At 32.2% G+C, this 24,504-nt stretch overlaps 3 protein-coding genes across 8 annotated transcripts in view; 1 reads left to right on the top strand and 2 right to left on the bottom strand.

Moving 5' to 3' along the window:
- Positions 1–4,067, bottom strand: part of LOC138182437 (circadian locomoter output cycles protein kaput) — a 94,713-nt gene extending 90,646 nt beyond the window's left edge. Inside the window, exon 1 of the mRNA XM_069118299.1 lies at positions 3,803–4,067. The gene's annotated coding sequence lies outside the window, so the exon portion shown is untranslated. The remainder of the gene's footprint in view (positions 1–3,802) is intronic.
- Positions 4,068–5,277: 1,210 nt separating this feature from the next.
- Positions 5,278–7,321, top strand: LOC138185422 (piggyBac transposable element-derived protein 4-like). Its single transcript, XM_069124353.1, has 2 exons — positions 5,278–5,437; positions 5,558–7,321. The coding sequence occupies exon 2, from the start codon at positions 5,614–5,616 to the stop codon at positions 7,312–7,314; it is 1,701 nt and encodes a 566-aa protein (XP_068980454.1). The 5' UTR covers positions 5,278–5,437; positions 5,558–5,613; the 3' UTR covers positions 7,315–7,321.
- An 881-nt stretch (positions 7,322–8,202) lies between these two features.
- Positions 8,203–24,483, bottom strand: nuf (rab11 family-interacting protein nuf). 6 transcript variants are annotated; one of them, XM_069124415.1, is made up of 11 exons: positions 24,265–24,475; positions 20,906–21,015; positions 20,457–20,828; positions 18,747–18,821; positions 16,825–16,863; positions 15,820–15,937; positions 9,629–9,793; positions 9,161–9,530; positions 8,918–9,063; positions 8,757–8,807; positions 8,203–8,656 (listed from the first exon to the last, which is right to left on the bottom strand). In XM_069124415.1, the coding sequence occupies exons 3-11, from the start codon at positions 20,693–20,695 to the stop codon at positions 8,534–8,536; spliced, it is 1,326 nt and encodes a 441-aa protein (XP_068980516.1). In that variant the 5' UTR covers positions 20,696–20,828; positions 20,906–21,015; positions 24,265–24,475; the 3' UTR covers positions 8,203–8,533. The 6 variants fall into 6 exon arrangements, with proteins under 6 accessions (XP_068980516.1, XP_068980507.1, XP_068980480.1 ...); XM_069124406.1 differs by having other exon boundaries at positions 24,082–24,475; XM_069124379.1 differs by having other exon boundaries at positions 20,457–21,015; positions 24,265–24,480.
- Positions 24,484–24,504: the final 21 nt, after the last annotated feature.

The following is a 24,504-nucleotide window of genomic DNA, read 5'->3' on the forward strand; positions in this document are numbered from 1 at the left end:
ATTGGATTGGCAACTAAGTGGTTGCGAATTTTGTCATTAGGTGGTAAGTGCAAGATTTTCTTATTCTTCGCGTTTCCAACGTATGTTAATTACATTTTACATAATACAATTAACGTATGTTAATCGTAGAAACCCTCTCACCTTTGCTTAACTTCGAGCAAATTCATCTGTTTGAAGATATAATTCGAAAAGTAGAATTCGATGGAAGGTTGTTCTATCTATTGGATTGGCAACTAAGTAGAAGATGCGTGAAATATCCAAGGTACGGTGCTTAAATCGTGTAGTAGCTGCTATTGGATTGGCAACTAAGTGGTTGCGGATTTTGTCATTAGGTGGTAATGACAAAATCCGCAACCACTTAGTTGCCAAGCCAATAGATAGAACAACCTTCTATCGAACTTCTACTTCTCGAATTATATTTTCAAACAGATGGATTTGCTCGAAGTTAAACAAAGGCGAGAGGATTTTTACGATTAACATACGTTAATCGTAGTATGTAAAATGCAATTAATATACGCTGGAAACGCGAAGAATAAGAAAATCTTGCATTCACAGCGAAACGACGAAAGATGCAACGTATTATCGTGGAATGGTCGAAAGAGATACAGACGTTTTAATTTATAGAATGCAGAATGTTACAGAAAACTTGCGATGTTTCAGGAGTTTGCTGTAGTCGTGGAACCGTTCGACAAACTTACGCGAGATGCAAACTCGCGCATAGTTTGCCCGTCTGTCGATCGACGCTATCCGCCTAATCAAAAATAGGCGGTGATTTATTAATAATTCGTTAGTCGACTAACCGACAGCGTCGTACTAAAAATAACATCCTATCGAACGCTTCTTGTACGTGAACCGGCGTTAAGCCTCGTTCTCACGTAAACCGTGCAAAACGTTGAAGAAACAGATGTCACGAACGAAGAAGAATCGAAGCGTCGTTCGTACTTTATTCGATCGAATGCTAGGGAAATAAATGCGAGTCACGAGACGACAACGATAACGAATTTGTCGATCGATGGCAGGATCGAAGATAATTACAACGCTCCAGTTCTAATCGAAGCGAATAGAAAGAGAATTCCCAGTTAGATTCCTCCTATAAATACAACGGAACAGACGCAAAGTATCTAGGTCAAGATGAACGAATTATGTTTACGCGTGCTTACGCTTCGCCGAGTTTCGTCCGATTATCGTTGCTAAATTTGCTGTTTCGATAATAGCTCGTTCTATCGTTGAAACGTTATTCCATGTACACCACAAGATAAGTTTCCGATCGAGTTGAAACGGCAAATCTGTATCTTACTGAGCGAATCACTGACAACACATGGAACACCACCTTAAACTAAAATTTAAAAAGCTAAAAAGCTTGAAAAAAGTAGAAACGGAAGAGCGAAAAATACTAGGACTAATTAGAGAAGCTCCATGATCCGCTAACGAAGATATTAATGTTAATTTCCTAGATGTTAATACTATCATTAGCGAAGTAAAGAAATAGAAAAATTGAACCGACGATTGGTCTAATACGATGGTAACTGACTGCCACACACGCCCGTCGATCACAGACACGAAAGAAAACATTCGATAGGTTTTGTTAGATAACGATCATATAAGCTGGATAATGTAGTATTACGAACAATTTACAAACGTAAGTCTTAATGTACGGTCCACCAACAAACTTTTATCGTGTATTTTAATATTGCATTGGAGTGTGAGCATTAGCAGCCTGAGAATGTGTGAGAACAGGAGGGACGAGCGAGTGAGAATGTATTAATGTGTTCCAAATATACAAATGGTTTCTAATGTCGAGTAAGCGAGATATAGCTGTAGATGGAGATAAAATAAAATAACACAAAAAAGAAATACGTTTTCTTGAAACACGCATACCGTAAGCCGTTAAAAAGACAACCATGCTTATCGATACGATTACGATACACGTAGTCGCAACAAGTTTGTCGTAATTTTAATTTGAATGAACACGCTGGTCAGAATCGATCGAATGATAATAACGAGTCTCACGATCACCAAAGGAAGTCCAACGAAGCAAGTTGACCCTAAATTCATCATACAGGGGTCAGAATAAAGAAACGAGCGAGTAATAATGAGTCACGTAGTAATAAACGTATGCTTCCTATTAATAAGAATGTTTTATTCAGTTGACTAATGGAATCTGTAATTTGTCATGTTTTACTTATTATTTTTTCTTCAGATAAAATATATATATTTAGAATAGTTGTAAACAAACTGTTATATAAAATTCTAAATATAAAAGTAAGACATTTTTTCTGTTGAGAAAGAACGAGATGAATATTTTTCACTGTTAAGTTTGAAATATGTTTTTAGGTTCAAGGTCAACACGCTCTACCTCTGAATATTTTCTAACCAAGTCTAACTTAGAAGTCAAAGCATCGACCATGCTTAGCTAATTCACCAATGTAACTAGATGATTTGATAAAAATACGGAAATATTTGAAAACGATAGTAATAACTATAATAATGAACATTATAAAAAAGTGTTTAAAGATGATAATCATGTAGGAAATTAACAAGTTGGCAACATCGCGTTAAATCCAAATCAAGTATTATCTATTCTCAACGTAAAAGAAAAAAACAAACGTTAGATAAAACGTATTATTCGGAATAGATAAGTGTAATTTGTTATTACGTGTGATGACTGTTGCACATCAAAAACTACATGCCCAACTTCTGTCCAAACTTCAACTGTGTTAAGAAGAAGAAATAAATTACGAATATCTCAAACGGTGACCTCTATCGTCGAATCCTATGTGGGTAATGGAACGAATTTAGCCAATTAAAGACTGTTTTATCGACGGAGTAAATCCTGGGGCAATGACCTCGATGTTGAGGAGCGCTTGACCTATATACCAAGTACCATACTAATGTATCCAGCATGCGTACACGTGTATAACTCGTGTTCTATTATTCGTTATCACAATCATATAATTAACTATTTCATACCTCGTAATATTTTCTCTACTATTTTTATCGTTTTCAAAGTCGGAATGAATAACACATTATATACGTCATAAAAACAAATAACAGGAAAACATTGACATTTTGATAAGCGTTGTACAAAATAGAATGTGAAGGTCATTTCGTAATTCCTAGTTGTAAAGTGTCATTCAACCATATTTCATTCATTATAAATAGCAGTGTAAATGCGTGTGTAACGCTAAATACAATAATCGAACGTTATCGATCAAACTTTAACTAATTTAGGACTCGAACAAAAGATGAAATACGTATTCACGGCCATTGCCAGAGCAGTCGCTTTAAATAGCTAACCAACGGCAAACGTTTTAACTTAGGTCAATAGTATGTGATTGATCACATTGTTTACGTATGAGAAACGCTGGGTGGTGCTACTGAAAATACAAAGTTCGATTCGATTCTTATCTGATTATCTAAAACTTTTGAATTTCACGATATTTTTCTATGATATCGTTCCTATTCAATCCGAGCCTTGAGAACAATGAAATACGTTCATATTAATATGTATTTAAAATGAATTAGAATAACCGTAGTTTATGTTGTTTAAGAGCAGTTAAAGGGAAAGGTCGAACAAGGGCATATCTCAAGGAGTCAATGTCCTGTTGATGACAACAGGGTACACACCCGATTCAGGTCGTAAACGGATCAGTATTAAGGGATAATAACATCATCGGAATTTTACAACACAGTATACAAATAACATAATAAATTTGTTAGTGATCGTGTTCATAAATAGTATAATGATAGCTGTAGAAATAACGCTGTAACGTTTCTAAGGGTGATTTTCTGTATTACGTACCTGCCACCTCGAGGGCACTGCCAATTATGCGTCTCGTGTGACGACAATCCAACACCGAAAATCCGATTCAGCCGCGAGGGGCTGTTATTTTCGTCACAAAACACTACACATGTTATCACTACGCATTGCACACTATCATTACAATGTTGTCTTTCCTATTTGCTCAAGAAATCGTCACAAACAAACGTGGTTTACACAAATTCACCTTCGTACTCGGCGCAATGCCGCCATATTTCCTGTTGTTCCGACTTTTCAGATACTATAGCTCCATAAACTATAGGGCAGTATAAGATAGGCATACTTAAAGCATGTTTTAAACATTGATCGTTGCTGCGCTTTTACATGGCCAAATGTACGAAGCAGCATGGGAAATATTTTTTTCAGGTCGATATTTCAGTATATGAAACGCAAAATGCCATAAGATGTCGTGTCTATTCCGTCCTTCGGTCTTTCATTGATACTCGTGAACCATGCGATACAAATTTATATAGTGTGATAAATCTGTTTATGACAAGTCTATGGTAACAGCATATATTATGTACATATCCAGTAGACTGTGACCGTGATTTAAATTCAAAGCAGTCTTTGAGAAACATCAAAGTCAATTAATTCACCACGTTTATCCATTGTTATCAAAAAATAATCAATTTACAGATTTATGTAATGCACAAATTACCGATCTTCAGAAAAACATCATTAAGTTCAATAATTATTGCCTTATATGCAGCATCATTATTTTGAAACTTTTCCATCATGCACACTAATAATGTTCTATCTTGCATTAATTTTTTGACAGAATATTCTACATCAATAACATCAGTTCTATTTCTTAACTTAACCAGTTTCCAATTTCATCAATATAATTATTTATTTTTTTCTGTTTTGCACTCATTTTTAAATCTAGAGCTTCCTAAAAGTAAGATAAAACAACAACAAAATTAATTATTATTTAATTAAAATATTACAAACAAAAATCTTAATTCGTTATACTTTCATTAACAACAAAATTTATTACTTTTGATAACGGTGGATAAACGTGATGGATCAACTGACTTATTAATACTCACATCCATTGTTTTACGGCGAACAAACCAAAGTAATTAATTATTATTGTCTTTAACAAATTCTTGATTAAAATTTATGTAGTACATTATGTTACAAATGAATATATTCTCTTCGGGAGTTAAACGATTCTGAGTAGTGAAATTTATTTCTTATTAATACAAATATAGTATATAGTATTTTATTTATTTATAGGGGGGTTTAAACACTCACATTTCCTAAGATAAATAAAAATTTAGGCTCAACTTTAACTCCGTCCCTTAAAGTAAACTTTACCTTTTATTTAATTTACGAAATAGTAGCGTGTAATATAGAAAATGTATTGTATTATTTGGTATTATATACCATCACTATCGATAGCTATCAATGGTCGATGTATCCATCTGTCGGAAGCTATCGATAATGCCGACTATCGATATTTCACCACACTAGCAGACATAGACACTCTAGACAGTAGTTATTACATCGTGCATTATTAAGGATGTATATGATGGTATAGGCTATGAAATGTCTTTAAGACATATACGTCAATTTAAAGATATTTTCAGAAATTAAATAAATAGGACATAACAGGTATGATATATATCTGAAAAGATAAACCTTCTTCAATTTAATAAACCTTTTTTTAAATCTTTAATTTATCAAATATGTGTAATGTATTTCTTTTTTTTAACTATCTAATTTTGCTTATAGGTTCAATTATACAATTCTCAATTTGTATTATCTATGTACAAATTCAATATATAGGAATGCAAGAAATAGAGACTTCCAGTGATGTTGAACTAGAGTTCTCACCTGACATAAAACCATACTGTGAAGTAAAAATTACATCTTCTGACAGATTATTATGCTTCACGTCAAGTGAAACCAATCATGATGCCTCAAGTTCTAAGTCTTATTCAATTTTTTCCAATGAAAGTGACAGCAATAAAGGCGATATTAATGATAATATCAATTCACAAGATCAAGTATGGATAAATCCAGTTGGAAATCAACCTGATATCAAGCCCTTTGTGGGTATACCTGGATTAAAATCATTTAAATGCAATCCAAACAAAGAAGAACATTTTTACTTATCGCTAGTTACTGAAGCAATATTTCAAGAAATAGCACACCAAACTAATTTATATGCAGCACAAGTATTATCACAGAAACGATCAAGTCGTTTGAACCAATGGGTTCCCACTACCAAAAATGAAATAAAGAGACTGTTTGGCCTTCTCATCTGGATGGATTTAGTAAAACTACCTCAGTTACACTTATACTGGTCCAAGGATTCTATATTTACACAAAGTTTCCCACAATCTATAATGTCACAAAGTCGCTTTGAATTACTTTTACAAATGTTGCATTTTACAAATAATGAAAATGCAAATTTATTAAATGATCGACTTTATAAAATCAGTCCAATTATTGATACATTAAATAGAAATTTCACGAAATACTATGATCCACCTGAAACTCTTTATATCGATGAATTTGTAATACCATTTCATAGCCGTATTAAACAATTGATAAAACAAAGAAAATATAAATATGGTATCAAGATATTTAAATTATGTTTCAATCCAGGATACACTTATAACTTTCAAATATATTGCAGTAAAAAGTCAGACCAAGAAACAGCGAATCCTACAAATGCTGTTATTTCACTTTGTCAAAATATATTTTATAAGGGACATACTGTATGTACTAATCGTTGGTACACGAGTATAGACTTGGCTCAAGAATTAATCACTAAAACTACACATTTAGTAGGAATGGTCCAACGAAATTGTCGTGGAATTTCTAAAGAAGTTGTCACAAAGAAATTAAAAAGAGGAGAAATATTTGCAAAGGAAAACAGCATTGGTATAACGTTGATAAAATGGAGAGATAAACGTGATGTCTTGTTATTGTCTACTAAACATTCTGCAGAAACAGTTACTTTTAAAAGAAGAAGATCTAATTATATTAAACCTAAAATTTTGTTTGATTATAATGAAGGCAAGCCTCCAAGTGATATTTCTGACCAAATGACAATATGTTGTATTTCATCACACAAGAATGTAAAATGGTATAAAAAATTAGCATTTGAACTTTTATTAAATACAGCTGTTATAAATGCTTGGGTAATGCATAACAGTGTAAAAAATAATCCTATTTCATTAATAGAGTTCAAAAAACGATTAGTCATTTATCTATCACATTGTCAGGATGAGAGGTTTCAAAATTTATCTCGTGAAATTGTAACCATTAAGAAGCGTCATGAAATTAAAAAGAGAGAGGGTAAATTGGTATCAGTAAGAAAACGTTGCATTTCTTGCTATAAAGAAAACGTTAAAACCTTTGGTACCGAACTAGCACGAAATAAGACAAAACGAGTAGCAACATTTTGTGCCGATTGCCCTAATGAGCCTCATTTATGTTTGACATGTTTTAATAAAGAACATCGTAACACACCATTTTAACCATAAACTAACTACATGTATCAAAATATTGGATTTGTTCTATAATGTTCCACTTGTTTTATAAATACATCATTTTTCATCAATCCTATTGTAAGATACGTTTTCTATATATATTTTATGTATATATGTATAAGAAAACCTTAGTACAAAATCGCGTGAAAACTATGCAGCATGGAGCACATTATTTATTAATTTTATATTTATTTTTTATTTGCATTATAATTTTATAGATAACATTTAATTTTTAGTTTCGAATTTGTTTTTTATTATATTTTGTTATGTAAAAAATTTGTTATCTAACAATTATGTACAAAATAGTTGAATTAAGTTTCATTAGTAATTGTCATATTTTCTTTAAATAATAATTATAAAAATTGTGACATGAATAATCTTTTTATCTTCTTTTCCCAATAAGGTATAAAAACGAATTAAATTTATTCGATTACAAAATTTTTACATTTACAAAGATAATTATTTGGTTACAAATTCCAAAATTTATAATTATGGCTTATTCAAAAATTTTGAGCGTAATATAACAAATGATTAAAGTCGTTCTTAATTTTCAAAAATTGAGTTCTATTGGATTCATAATTAGGTTCAAACCTAAATAAAATATATTAACTTCATTACATTCTCAATATTGTTCAGCATTAATTTTTAAGGTATTTAAATTTTGCACGCAGTTCAATATTAAATTTTGTTAACACATCACAATTTTTATGATAGCAATATGCAACTATATTATCTTCTTATGAGAAAAAACTTGGTGATTTTATGTATAATGTATTATACCTTACGTTATACATTAACTATTTCTGTGAAAATAATTTTATACTGTTTACGTAAAGGCAACGTTACAAGGCCCCGAATTTTAAAATTCGGACGATATAGAGCTTACAGTAATTTTTTAATTAAGTTTTATACATGTATTTTCCTACTTCATATTTTAACTTCTTAATTTGTTCACTGCCTTTCACATTAAAAATGTATGACCGAAATAGTAACATGGCAGTGAAAATTATTAATTCAATATTTATAACACGTTATTAAACTTTTAAGTTCACATGGACGGCAATCGCTTTCCTATATGGTACTTGTGTATAACCATGACAAAGTTGCTTGTATAAATCTATAAATAATAAAGAGTTCCAACAAAGTAATGTACAACTGCCTTCAACAATTAACATTGAATTCAATAACTGTCTATTTGTATAATAGTTCAATGAGTTTGTTTCACTTCTAATAATTGCGGATAGTTTTCAACTATGTTCAATAAGATCCCATCAATGTATGCCCTTAATTGTGTATTGACCTCTTGTTGCTCCTTTAAAGCTTGTTTTACCTATAATAATTTAATGATTAATGTAATGATATAATGTAATAATCGATATAATTAAGTTTAAATTATACATTTACACATTAATAACTTAATATGTACATACTTCAGATATACTACACAGTCCACCATTATCTTCAGGAAGCTGATCGTCCATCTGTAAAAAACACAAATAGTAAAAAGGAGAATAAAGTGCGAGACTAAATATTTATATTAGTTATTTGATAAAGAGTTATGTTTTCTATAAAAATAACGAGTGTAACATACTTGATCTTGGTTCATTCCAGCTAATAATTCTACAGCGAGGCTAGGTCCTTTTTCAGTAGAATTATTACAGGGGTTTAACATTAAAAGTTCACGGCCTGCCTGCAGAGCCGCTGCAGCTTGTAATTCATCTCGGGATTCTTCCAAACCTTGTTAGAAAAAATTCAAAGAATGTACAATTTTTCATAATATTATCGCGAACAATCCTAATCAATTACTCGTAAATAATCTTGATCAAAAACGTACTTTTATTACGAGCCCGAAGTTGTGCCACTTCTTGCATTAATTCCTCTATTTTTTGTTGATCTTCGACTTTCATAGAAAGTTCTTCTCTAATAGCTTCAAGTTGATAGTGAGTTTCGTTAGCCCGGCTTATGGCTTGTCGCTCACTTTCGCGAACGGTATCTATTTCTCTCCTAGCCTCTTCGAGATCATTTTCTAACCGACTTTTCTCTCCCTTAACCTTTTCAAGTTGTTCGCGTAACCTTCCTATTTCATCTCTTAAATTAGTTCCTTCTAATTCTATCGCTTGCAATTTGATGGCATAATTTTCTAGTTGCAATTGTCGTTCGCGTTCTAGACGGCTTGCCCATTCTCTATGTCTTCGTTGTTCCGCCTAGGATACAATTATAACATGTTATAAATTTACAATATATAATATATACACAATAATTATCAACTATATTATAATGAATATTATAATTAATGAGTTACCTGAAGTCTTTCTTCAGCCCTCGTTTCAGCATCTTTGGCAGCTTCTTCTAACATTAGTATTCTTGCTTGTAACATAGCATTTTCCTGTTTTGCCCTAGCATACCGTTCTTCCCCGACCGATTGAGTGTCTACTAAAGCATGCATTTGTTCTTGAATCATTTGAACCTGAAAAAATACAATATACTTTAAAATTATACTTAATTTTTAATTGGATAATTGTTTCAAATTATTCCTTTAATTATATATTAGTGCTTTACATGATTTAATGCTCGAAGTTACGAACATAATTTTCAAAAGACATAGCATAGAAGTACATAAAGAAACCCAATCTGTTGAAGGTAAAGATGATAATTTCGAGTTTAAAACCCTGTGCACGTACGCGTTCACACTATAGACTTCGTCAGCCAGTGATTCTCAAGCCGAAACAATTAAATCCTATTAATATTATGCTTTATTGCATTAATATTACGCTAATTTTTATATAACAAAATTTAAATATCGTTATGAAACCTAAGTATTAATCACCAGAAATAGTTTCAGACAATCTCATCTTAAATTCAATACGTTCTTTACAAATCTATAATTAATTCATACCATATGTTTAATAAGCACCACTGTCTTCAATTCTAGAATACCAGACATAAATGCGCATGTAATGTAAATTTACCCTGCTATGAAACTGAAAGATATTTCTGTTTTACACGATAAAACCTCCATCTTTATAAAAAATGTTATTATTATATTATTATATTAATGTCACGTAATTATGTTGATTAGCTAAATAAAATTCAAATTCAATTAATAGAAGTAAAGAGTTCATTGACAGTATAACAGAATGAACATATTCTTTCGCCCTTCTATAATTCCTCAGACGCGTTCATCGCAACTACAAAGGAACGACCATTCTAATTCTCACGTAACTATTACTTCATTTAAACTAAAAATTGAGAATAAACGAGTAGATCATAATTCTGATACGTCCAATTCATTTTTTCTATACGGCTGTTATCTACTTTTCTGTTATGTTATCAGTTTTTCATTTTATCATTAATCAGCATATCAGTTTTTACTAATCGATTATAGTAGCAATAATGTATTAAGAAAAAATTATTACTAACGATAAGCACTACATAGCTACTACGGATGCTATAAAAGATATTCAATTAAATTATGAATTATCATAAATATAATTGTTACTAAAAATACCTATGTTTGATTTACAGTTCCGTGCAAATGTTTCCGGCCAGTTATATTTTTCACTTTAGATTCCGAAATTTCCGGTATTTCCAAAAATTTTAAGGAATATTATACAACCATATACTAGTATTTATATATTTTACTATGTTTTTTTATTTATCATACACTTTTATTTACTATCTTTTATTTATCATGCCCAATAGGATAATTTAAAATTTTTTCAGATTTCACTTTTGGAATCCTAAGTAACAAATTTATCTATCCGAAAATTTTTAATGATACATTTGATGTTCAGTTTACATTCAATGTTACGTTATCATTATCATAAGAAATGAATAAATCATATGTGGAAAATGATCTGTGATGATCTCAATATACTATCTTACTTGCTCGGTAAGCCGAGGACCACGACGACGAGGTAGTCGACTACCGCGAGAGGACGGCTGTCCGACAAATTGAAACTGGCCTTCCCATAAATCATATTCGAGGCCGGCTCCAGGTCCAGGAGACGGCCCCTCCCCGGAAGTTATTCGATTATCACGATCGTAACGTTCGATCGCACCTGTGTCTGTTTGCTCATCGTAATTGTTCGAATCCATTCTAATTCGTGATCTCTCACGTCACACCTGTGTCAGGTAGACTCGTCATCCTCTTTGACTAATCCGATACAGGAGATTATTCCGTTAGAACGACGTGAAGGCACGCCGGTTCCCTATCCATCCTCTTCTACGGTCAACAATTCTTGTCACTAACCTAACCTCGAAATTTCATGTGTCCAAGTACACAACAATAGGTAAATATCGAGAATAAACACGAAGATAATCTAAGATGTACAGAGAGAAGCACAACACTACGCGCACATCCGTTTCTTTGGGCGTACTTCGAATATAATCGGTCGTCTCAATCGCCCACTGTAACCTGGGAGTAGCCGAGAGGCTATTTGTGAACTCCATACTACGTATCGACTAACTCCGCTGAATGTATACACATATCATACGTGGCATGTTATACTGAACAGAATTTTGCCCACCCCTACGCATGTCTTAGAAATCCAATTAAAGCCAATAGAATGTATTTTGTGTGCTTCTTTCTACCTACTAATGAAGCAGAAAATGTAAATGTTTTTCTCATTTAGTATATAGTTTCATAAAAGGAATAATATTATAAAGGAATAATATAATAATGAATTAAAGTTATCGGAATTTGAAATTATTAAGTAAATAGTGTATTATATTACAAACCATTTTGTTTTAATTGTAAATGATATTTCTCCGATTAGTAACGCATATTTATGTCATTATTAATTTACATATGTAGTGTGATAGTTTTAATAAATATAGAAAACTATGTACGCCCCAGATCATTTTACAGATGCATGGTTTGTGTTACTGTCGAACAGATTTGACGTCAAAATTATCTGTGAAACATCGTACACGTGACTAAGAGCTACTCCCATGAACAGGCCATTATCATTGTAAACAAATCGTATATACATGTATAAATGACTACAAAATTTACGTTTTAAATGAACAAAGGTTTAAATGAAGATAATAGTATATTATTAAATTTATTCAATTCAGAAAGAAAATGTTTTTCTGTAACCTCTTATATTTATAGAGTTGTGTCAACGGAATGAGTCTATTAAAACTTATTCGTATAAGATTGTGTATAATCTTACGTATGGAATCAATATAAGGACTTCAGTGAAAAAGTATCTCATGATCCTTGGACTTCATTGCATCAAATCTGGAACCCGAAGTCCACCCGAATCTTTTAATTTTTTATAAACAGTACATGCGAGATAACCAATCACAACAAGAATAATAAAAAAATTTATAAAAGGCCAACTTCTCCACTCAATAATTCCGTCAGATTGTAATCTAGTACATGTCATACTTTATTTCAAATTAATTTCCGATAAACTTGTTAATTTTTACGTTTCTGTTTTACTTTTTAACACCCGACTAATTTAGTTCGTTAAAGATTTTATATAACAACTAATAAATTTTACCATTTCGTATACCGATCGTATTTGTCTATCGAGCTCAGTGTTGCATTTGTTTATTCGATGAAAAAATGTATTATGCATTTTATTATGTATTTTAATAAACTTTATGCTTATTTTACGAGTTATCGTGAATCATGATTCATGACTTTATTCGTTCGTATCATTTAATGAAGTAGTTATGTTTAGTTTTCTAAAACCAAGAGTTAAATTAGTTCGATTGAATATCTTAACACGGTTCTTTTTATTGTGCCCCATTATTGTTCACGCGTTTCTATAATTGTTTCATTTATACCAACTTATTCTATAAATCTCTTTAATTTACTTTTACTCTCGTGAAGATATATTCAGTTTTCCTTACGCGAACAATTAAAAATCGCGTAAGCATTACATAACAGAGTACATAAAACTACACACTAATTTATCTTTTTATGAAAGTTAAATATGTGTAATTTTTTATTCGAGGTTCAAAAATGAATACGATACGAAATCACAAAACAATGTTTTCCTCACTACTTCACTCAATTATTATAACAATAGATAGTTTATTCTTGCGATAAAATTTTTTATAAATTTTATATGTTCATGTTATAAAAATATACACATTAACAGAGCGTCTAAAATCACTTCTATAGCAAATGTATAACGTCATAGTAAATGGTTGTTTTTAATAACTATAAAGAAGTAACAAATTCTGGAATTCTGTTTTATCTGAATGAATTAACTTCATTAATTCCGTATTTTGATTACACTTGTCTAACTCGAGAATCTTATTTGTCTTCATTAAGAAGCAGTATTAAACCTGTAATAAATATATCGGTTTATGAATAACGTACAATTTGATGCACGATAAAACATGCAATTGAATTTACATCAAATACAGACATCACGCCTCTTAATAAAATGAGTTACCTTACTCTTATGCAATTCATTCATTTACTCGTAATTGTACAATTTCTTCCTCTAGCTATCGCAATTATTATCTGCTCGCCTATAAATTTGTGGTATTATGTGTAATATGTAAACAGTGAAGTACCAAGAAAAGGTGTAAACATCGAAAGTTTTCTTGATATGTATTAAATTTTAATTCCTTGAATTTTTATTTTTATTACTCGATTTTTATTGCTTGTCAATATTGCTTATTTGATATTTTTTTTTATTAAATCTTGATCACTTGATTCCTGTTTTTATTCAACTTTCATGGTTCTAAGTAGCAACCGATCGGGAAACTTCTTTCATGGACGTACCAGATATATCTGTAGCAACATTGACTTTATTCTCCGACAAATATTCTATGATACTTTCATTTCTACTTCTGTCCCATATACAGTCCGACTGATTTCCACGTTGACGATCCTCGCATCCATCGCAGATAATATTGTAATCTCTATCGAGTGGATCAGTTACATCAGAATATAGAACAAATTCAGCGGGATAATTCTGTTTCGCATCCCTTTTTCTGTCCGCGGTCTACAGGTTCAGAAAGATCACCGTTTTTAGGGGTTGTCCGGTCAGGAAATCGTTTTTTTTAAAGGACCCTGTCCCCACGATTATAATCCTGGATGTGAGAAACGTTTGTGCTCTCTATTTATTATTAATCTTCTAAAACGCGCTCCATTTTTTTAAATTATATCTACTCGAAATTAATTGGAAATATCTTTACGTTTATCGTTTACATCAATCACTATCTTTAATTTTTAATATTATCACTATTTTCGTCTCTATACATTTATGATTATTTATGATTATGATTGTACTCATTGACAGTTAAAATAATCGTGGAATATCTAGAAAAAGGGTTCAAGATTTGTAGAACAATTGATTTATCTATCTATATAGAAATAAATCTAAAACTCAGTCCTGTGAAAGCAATAATGACTGTTAGTTTCAATATTACAATGGACTAACTTCCTCCTATTTGTAATGTCTAGTATTAGTACGACTTTATCATTGTAGACACATCTTCCTGCTTTATTGTTCACTGACTTTCACACCTTTAACAAAACAAACACCTTTTACAAATAGAAGCAAGTTAGTTATTAATGATACCGGAACTATGATTTTGCTGTAACTAATTTGAATTGCCTTTCGAATCGAAAGAATTCATAAGTAAGTGCTTCACAACCCAAAAATCTTGAACCATTTCTTTTGAACGCTCTCTATTTAATTTTGTAACGATCCGTAATTAACCGGCGTTTATGCTTTTAAAACAATCGCAGTAGCGTAACGTTAGTGGGGAAGAATGACAATAAAAAATAAACTACAATTACGCAACAACCGGAAGCCAGATTTACCTGCGCTGGTTGCACTAAGGTAGGCAGCCTGGCGTTTAATCTTCGCCGACTATCACGAGACAGGGATCGATAGAAAATAATGCTAACGACGCACAGCAACAAAAAGACCAGTAACACAATGCTGAACCAAGAGGAACCTTTCGATTCTTGGGATACCTCGTTACAGTAAGGCGGTGAATAAAACGCGCCAGGATGATACGGATAAGGACCGTACGGATTCAAATGTGGATAAGGCGGCGGATAATAAATATAAGGTGGTGGATGTGGTGAATGTTGCTGATGGAACCTGACATCATCTGTAGGATTTTCGGTTGGAGATCTTGATCGAGGTGGTGATCGACAGGGTGTGATAGTAGCACACATCTAAGATCCTGATGATTTATAAAATTCCTTTTCTCTCATCACACATTAAATTTGAAATACGTTCTCTGCAAATTCGGTAAAACCTTAGATTTTACTCTTGTACTGTAAGAGCGATAATTTTGTTTGGAAATAATTACAAACATAAGGTTAAACGTCATTTCGCATGGATGAATTTTGACATGATTAATATTCTAAGGAAATTATATATCGATATTGATCTTTGGCTGAGGAACTTCAGATACATGAAGTGTTGTGATATTATGGAAAGCTATGTAGTACTTATTAGGTATCAAATCGAATCTAAGTTAATAATTGGTAACAATGGTACTTACTCTATGATTGAGATCAATGACATCATCCTCAAGGGAGACATCGCTGTACATATCGTCCGCGGGATCACAGTTGGAGCCTCTACCAGAGCTATTGAAGCTGCCGCTTCGATAAAGTTGGCTATAAAAAAAGTAAATAGAATAACCAAATATCAAATTTTAATAAACGCTAAATACTGAAACCTCAATTTTATTTAAAATTTTAACTCGATTGAATTAAATTTTTCTGTCTCAAAACCATAAACGTTCGATATTTTCAAGTACATACACGTGAATATACATTAATAATATTATAGAAGCAAAGCTACAATTAAAAATACGATATAAGCAATATAATTACATTTTCGAAACAGGATACCGTTGGAAAAAAATGAAATGTCGTAAGAGGATAAATATAGATAACGAAGTAAAACGTATATTTGAAGCATTTATGGAAGCGTAAAAGGAAATAAGATGTGGAAGTGCGTGTGCAGGCAATGCCCACGCTTTAGAAAGTCTGTCGTTTTGCGTTTCGTGAAAGGAACGACTTGAAAATTATCAGTTGAATAAGGACACCCTGAAAGGTTCTTTCTATGAATTGTAAATTCTCCGCTGTTGAGTTACATCGTTGCTATTGTTATCCCGTGACGTCAACTCACCAACTCCAGAGATGAAATACGTAAAAATATCTTTTGCTAGTTTTTATAGATACCTTTCCGTGTTTAACAAATTCAAGAATACACAAAATATCTGGTTTCATCCGCGTAAATTTTATAAGTACGTATTTTTATCGACGCGTAGAAATGTTTAATTACCAATTGAACCGTTCAGAGGGTTGACTTCACTACTTTTATATAATTTCATTAATTTTCTTTCTACTTCTTGCTTTGTGGAGTTAATCGGTTTAGCAAATAATTACAGCGGTTCTCAAGCTATCGTTAAAATAGGAAAAACGATTTACGTAACACATAGCATGTTGTTATCATAAGAAAAAAGAAACGAAATATGAAATTAACGGTTTGTTCTTACCTTGCTAATGCATTGGAACTAAGTCTCTTCCTTCCGGAACTGAAAAAAAAAAATAACATGACCGTGAAAAATATGCCAAGATATTGTTACGCAATAGAACTTTTCGCTACACAAGTGTTAGACTTAACTTAGAACACTGTTAATGAATTTCAGCTATCAATCACTCTCCCCTTCAACACGTACATCTGATCTTACAATTATTTATTTCAATTTCAAAATCATGAATCTTATAAAACTTTCGAGTAAACTAGCATCGTGTCTGCTAAACGAGTAAATACCTAAATCGAGTCAAATTACAATTTCTATAAATGAACCAAATGCCTATATAGTCGAATAGAACAGATGAAGGCCAAAATTAGTTACGAAATAGTAAACGATGCCAACAAGGTATTAAGTATATATTTATTACCTATAATTGTAAAAGATGAACAACAAATTGATCGATTCTATTCTGATATAATTGGCAAGCGTACAATGTGCAACTGAAATTGTAATTTTCCACATACGGTGATTCATAAAGGTATTTGAACACTTATCATAGACAATTTTTATGAATATATTGTGTCCTTGTATGAAACTTTTTAAAATTTCATTCACACTATCACGAGCCACGACTTTTTGTGATTATATTGATAAAATGTAAAACCAATCCAAAAATGTATGTAGAAATTGCAATGTAATGAAATTTCAAAATGTTTCGTATATATAATAACACATAATTTATACATAAAAAGTTTCGTCAATCCATATATGTAGACGTGGACAAGACACACATATGTTGTTTATTTATACTTTTTCTACTTTAATACCCAATAATAAACGTAGAAATAGAAACGTTTAATTCACGAAAACGCTTTCTTCTTTCTTCCACTTCGTTCCTCCTAATAGTCAGTTCAAATCATCCGAGACCAATTTTACCAGATACGAAGAACACCACTAACTTGTTTATTTATAAGTCTGATGTCACGACTGATGAACAGTGAACAAATTGTAAACACGGTACTGTTAGTTACAACTACACAGACCGAGTAATTGTCTTTGTAAAGTGAATATTATCTAGGAAAATTCTTATGACGCAACATAGAATGCAGAAGCATTGTGTACGTTATCTTAATATTGTTCCTAGCACTGTACTATTGGTAAGAACTTCCGCCATGTCCTACAGATCGTTATAGACATGTTCCTGGAAAAAATTTTAACGAGTTTCTTGTAGATAACTCCAGGATACCTCTCTTTGGGAATTAAACCAGTTTCTTATCTGCCTCGGTCTATTAACACGACCAGACAACCGTAATTTATCAGACGATTTCACAAGAGCAATTTTTCGCACGGTAACCTCGTCATTGTTCCATCTTTCGAATCGAAGGAAATTCTCCCGCGGCGAATTAAATCTAACACACGACGATTATAGTATCAGCGGCGCGTAAACTTCGTTTTTACATGCCGTCTAACTTTCGTGCTACATTCTAAGAGCTTTCTTCCAGCCAGGACTTATTGCAGACATAATTTACCTTGTCTTTTATGTATAACTGTTGCTTTGCATACTTAGAGGCTCGAATAGAAAAGTTAAGGTACCTATTTGAACCGAACACTTGAAAGTTTGTATTCAGAAATACAAATGCAAAATTATTATTTTCAAATGCGTGAATATTTGAAATACTTAACGTTGAAAGGAAATTCAGTATACTCGAAAAATTTTTATTTGTTTGAATAATATACATATTATAATTTTTAAAAGATAAATATTTTTGAAATAGCAGCCTCAAGCAGATATAGGACACGAACCTATCTCAATTACTTGAGTAAACTAAACTTTTTCACTAAAATTCTCATAAAACGAACAGAATACGAATTGTAGGATTTATAATTCCGAATAGGAAGACGTTTGGAATTTTTGCAAGAAAAAAGTGAAGAAATCTTACCACGGAGGAGTTCGTCTAAGTGACGTTCGTAGCCAAGAATGCCTTCCTATGGTTGAATTGGGGCTTCTTGGATTTCTAATTAAAACAGAACAAAGGAGCTTTAAGAATATTTGTAGCTGTATTTAGAAATCCTAATAATAGTATGTATATTGCTTACTAATAAACGAGTAAGATACGCTATAAACACTTGATTAATTCCATTAATTAACAGATAAGCATCTTACGATGTTAAATGAAGGTATTAAATTAACAATTTACAAAAATGTATACCATCTACGTTATCTATAAATTAGTGCATTGTATCACGTTGTCATGATAAAGCACATAAATCTCAATTATGACTAACAATGAATGGCTTTACGTACGTACATACATCTCAAAACCTTCTAAACTCAGATTTCAATTTCTTGTGCCAATTATTATAATTTCGTTGATGGTTTCAGTTTTAATAATTATAAGATATAAATATGGTATATATATATATATATATATATCATAAACGAGATATTATATACTCTTAGATATAATTATATCGAAGATGATTACATATACAAGGAAACAGAATATACGCAGTACAGTTCGGAAGAAAATAGGAGGGATTATACGTATTAATAATTCCGGAAAACGCAGAAAATAATAAGATGTTCAGTTATTTTCTCTTTTTACGTGAAAGTTTTTTGTCTACACATCACATCCACCTAGCGAAACATTGATTTAATCGTGAGAATAGATCTGTCCGAATGATACTCATATAAAATGTGAGAAAAGCTGTATTAAGTTTCGACGTACAAAATACAATATGTACACGCAGTTTCGCAAGGCAAATAATTTAGTGCCTGACGTGAAAACCAAATACATTTCGGCGCAGCAGTCTTGAAATAAGCCTAATATAATATGAATATTATATTATCAAAAATTTTCATTTATATAGATCGTTATTTCAAACAAATGTCAAAATGTCATTCAATACGTTTCAATAAAGAAACGTATTACATTTATTATATCTATAATATTATTTCTTCATGTTGAAGATTTAAGAAAAAAGATATGCCTGTCGTTATTCTAAATAATACTTTATCAAATAATCTCCCTTTCCTTTATTAGAGTCTAAATTGAATGTATCTGTTACATTTTATACACCACTGTTCTCTATTAATTTATTATTCTAACGATTCAAACAAGAGAACAAAATTAAAACGCAGATAGTATTGCCAGAAATCACAAAATGCAATTATCTTCTTAATTATCCTGATCGTTCTTTTAAAAGTTTCACAGGCAATTATAAATAGACCATAACATTTATACAAATTTTTTTTATCAATATAATTAAAAAAATGAGATCCAAATAGAGATTTGGTTCATTTAATAAATATTATAACGTGTGCTTGCTTTTAATATTTTACATACTTTTTCATATTTCACGTACTTCGCAAATTTTTGCATCTTCCAATTTTCCATAAATATATAAAAATTCGCAGTCTAGTTATAAACACAATTATTTCATTAATTCATATACGTGTGCTTAACGATCAATGCACCCTCTACAGGTCACGTCCGGAATCTAAGCTTGTCGAACTTAAAAATGTTCGCGCGCGAAATGTACTTCGATCTCTCCAAACCAGTATAGATACTATCGATACTATCGCGCAAAAAAACGATCAATATACAGGTAGTACGTATATATAGAAACAGAGGAGGCAACGAACTTACTTGACAGTATTGTTTCCTGTGGGTGAGGGTGCAGAACTGCTACCACCTGGTGATTCCACCCCGTCATCAGCGTCACCCTCAACGGCTCCAAACGCCTCGTAGCTTTCCTCTTCCTCGTGATTTTTCGCAGATTTAACGTTACAGGATGACGCAGAGGCATCGGCGTGTTCGAGACTAGCGGAATAATGCCCGGAGTCTTGGAGATTCGGATTGATGAGATTATGCAGGTCGACGGACATAGAAAGCGAGGGCGGACCGCTTTGGCTCCATTCGACGGCACCAGGAGCTCCGTTTACGTGACCACCCTCGTCCTCCACGCGATATGATTGGCGGGTGCTCGGTAAGATGGCGTCACCATCACGAGCTACGTCACTGTCAGACACGACGACACGTGATGTAGCCACGCTGTTAGCTGGCGAGACATTTACACCGGGCGAACGGGAGCTTACCATCCTTCGTTATCGGCCAGATTGGAGCCGAAGCTCGGTGAACAACGAGAACGGAGGGATGCCCGAGCTCCTTTAATCGCCGACTACTTCGCCAGTAAAACCGGTCGTTACTGAAAAACGTTCTAATGAGTCAGACGGTCAGGAACTGCAAGAAAGTAAGACTGATCGCTTCTAGAAAAAATGACATGTAACACGATTTTCGTTTTATCTTCTTAGCTAAGGATTCAACGGCTAGCTAAGCTAAACTAGATTAATACACTAAATTTGAAAACATTTGCTTTAATTACATCTATACGAAAAAATTTTCATCAAAACCTAAGCTAATTGCACAGCTTATCGAGAATTCACTGAGAAGCTGAAACGAATTTGCACCTTCACATTTCGGATGATCACCGTGGATGAATCATCTGTGAAACATGTAAAAGATGGCAACCGGAATACGTTTACCAGTTCAATTCATCCAAAGTAGAGATTGATTTTGTTTACTGATCACTTTGGAAAACGCGGATGAAAACAATATTTTCATGAAATGAATCATTCAAAAGTATAAATTCGGCTAAGCTACCTGAAAAATATCTCTTCGAAGCAGTCCAGTGCGACCTTAAGTGAGTAAGACCGTTCACGAATAAAAAGATGAAATGAAAAGTAACATGATCTTCGTTTTATCCTTTTAACATTCTTGACCGGTGAACTAACGGCAAGCTTCTCCTCCAAGAAAGAAGGAGATAACGATATTTTGTACCGGTAAGAACGCTTCTCCTAACTTTACGGAGCAATGAGTTTACAATCTATGTGAATGTGATTTAATGAATATGCAACGTTAATACAGCTTAGAGATCGACAAAAGCGTGAGAACCGAGCGCACTAACAATAAGTCATGGTACACTGAGTCAAACTTCAACTACATGAGAAAACTCCAAGTAACTAAGTGTTTACATACATACATACTACGTATGTAGGTAATGTATTAAGGTATATTTGCATAGTTCAAGGTCAAGAAATATGTATCTTTTTTCTGTTTTCCCTTTTTTTAACGAAAGCAGAATTCAAAAAATGTTATTCATGTTAGATCGCACGTGAGATAAAAGGGAAAATTCTGACAGCATTTTCTGTTCGTTCTACTGACTCGTAAAAGAAATGTATGCCAGACATGACTGTGACAAACGTGTATGTATTCAGTAACATAGGAGAATGACTGATTGAGGACAGTAAAAAGAAATATAACCATACGTTCCATGGTGAGTCATCTTTTTGAAGGATTTGAAAAAACCAGAAGATAAAGACTGTCATTAATTTTATGTTACAACATCAAGATTTGTTTTAAATAAGTGCTCAATGAAATAATGTTTATTGTATATCATGTTAAAAATTTCATTGATTTGTCAAAAGAAATAAATTCAATAATATTTATATGTACAATATAAGTGCTTAACACGAATTTAACGGTATTAAATGAAATAATCATGGATCATTTATATCTTACAGTTTATCTTGTACTCGATCATGTGTCATTAATTTAATCGATTTTCATATCCGTGTTGAGTGTGTCTTATACATGTAAAATGAAGCCATACTAATTAAGATAGTCAAAGAGACAATCACGAAAGGGAACATCATTCGGTAAAAGTGTACTTTAATAATCGCGATATCATCGGATATCGCTGTTTTAAAAGCAGCCCGAAACATTTTACTTTATATATTGGGTTGGCAACTAAGTGATTACGGATTTTGTCATTACCACCTAATATAGAAACCAATAGAATCTTTTCAATAATACAAACACTAATTTAAAAATATCTGTTCTAACATGTGTTTCGCTTTTTTAGTAAAAATGCAGGTTATTCGAATGAGATGCATTTTGCAATTCTATTCCAAATACCGAATACATTATTTATTTAAAATAATAATATTTCTTTTTTCTAATTTAAAATTACAACCATAAATTGATATGAAAATTATCAAAATTACAAAATTTCAATCATACAAATTATATGAAATAAACCATCTGCATGTAATGCCTTGCATACTATAAAAAGGAAACGATATAAGTAATATAACACCGTGATTTTAGTGATTCCAGATCGTCTTACAAATATTTTGCTGCAATTCGCTGTTTCAATTGTCATTTTGGTAACGAAGGTTTTGAAGGTTTTTTAGACGCATGTGCTAATATTATCGATAAATTTTGCAATCGTTTAGATAAATTAGTGACATTAGTCTTTTATTATTACTTATCTACAATGTAACTGTATAATAATTAAATAATTATACTTAAATTTTCACAATACTTTTAGTTACATGTTAAGAAACTATTAGTTCGAACGTATAAATTGTCTTAATTTACTTTATTTATGAAATTTTCTATAATTGTTATTTTTTTATATTTTTGTCCGATACATAAATGAATACACGGTGTGCTGCTTTGAATACAAACATCTTTATTAGCATTATTACGACTAGTTACGAAAATTATCCACGAGATAACTGGCGTCTCGGTTTCCAGGTACTTGTCACTCGGAACGGAATGCGTAGATGCGTTTCGAATCGCCAGGAGATTCCAGTACGCTATTTAGAGCAAGCTCGAAAGTGTAGACGAAGAATATATTTAACGCTCAGCGTATAATACCTCTAACCTTAATTATAATGACACGGGAGTATCGTTAACTTTGTCATTATTCAGGCTTTGATGAAAGTAATATGGTTCTCTTTTTTTACAAACTCTCTTAACTTACTGAAATATATGTTTCATAATGATTAACGTGGATATTCAACGTTTCGCGATTACGAAAATCGCTTCTATCAATTATTCGTTATTGCATACGAAATATTATTCAAAATATCATTTGTTACTTAATGAAAAAGGAAAATATAAATATCACGTTTTCCTGTCCATTAAATAGTTATCTTCAATGTACCTAAGTAGCGTTATTTATTGATCAACCATTGCACAAAACTTATTTAGTGATAACCTACAAAGGAATGATATACAAATTTTTGTATTTAAAAATGAAATGAAAATACTACATTTGATTTAGCATAATTCATTGAAATAATTGATGTTTCGTTCCCGTTAGTATTCATTTCACATAATGTATTTTTTGTAGTATTCAGAGGGTGAGAATTTTAGAAAGAAACATCAAGATGTTCCTTGCATTGTTGCTCGTTCGTTGACTCACCTTGAACCGAACCGATAGGTAATTCCAAAAAAATGCAGAGAAATTATGTTCACTGATGTATACGAGATGAAGTTTTTCAACTTGGAATAATCGGTCGCAATGGAGTGAATGAGTTAATTATGTACGCTTGAATGCGGAACGTATAAAACATAAAGAAGAATGAAAAATCCGAGGCAGATGCACCTTTCTAGCTGTCACCTGAAGTAAACACCTGTATACACTAAGCCATGATCAGGTAATAGACGCACACAAAAAAACGTCACAGCAACTATCTCTGGTGCAGACAGGTACGTCCACGAAAACACGTAGTTAAATCCACAGTATCGAGTTCGAGGCAACAGATGCATGAACACTACCGTCTTATGGCAATCGCGAGCAAACTAAACGAAAGCACAACCGAATTGTAACAGTAACGCGAAAACG

The sequence above is a fragment of the Bombus flavifrons genome, chromosome 1, assembly GCF_040668555.2.
Source record: "Bombus flavifrons isolate JBK064 chromosome 1, iyBomFlav1_principal, whole genome shotgun sequence".
Taxonomy (NCBI): Eukaryota; Metazoa; Arthropoda; class Insecta; order Hymenoptera; family Apidae; genus Bombus; species Bombus flavifrons.

Bases quoted from the DNA above. Each gene is read 5' to 3' on its own strand.
- nuf (XM_069124379.1), bottom strand. From the start codon at position 20,908: ATGGTAAGCTCCCGTTCGCCCGGTGTAAATGTCTCGCCAGCTAACAGC. The intron at 15,938-16,824 runs GTAAGAACAAAC...CTTTTTTTATAG, and splicing joins AGTTCCAATGCATTAGCAAG to CCAACTTTATCGAAGCGGCA. The intron at 8,657-8,756 runs GTATGTACATAT...AAATTATTATAG, and splicing joins GACTGTGTAGTATATCTGAA to GTAAAACAAGCTTTAAAGGA.
- LOC138185422 (XM_069124353.1), top strand. From the start codon at position 5,614: ATGCAAGAAATAGAGACTTCCAGTGATGTTGAACTAGAGTTCTCACCT.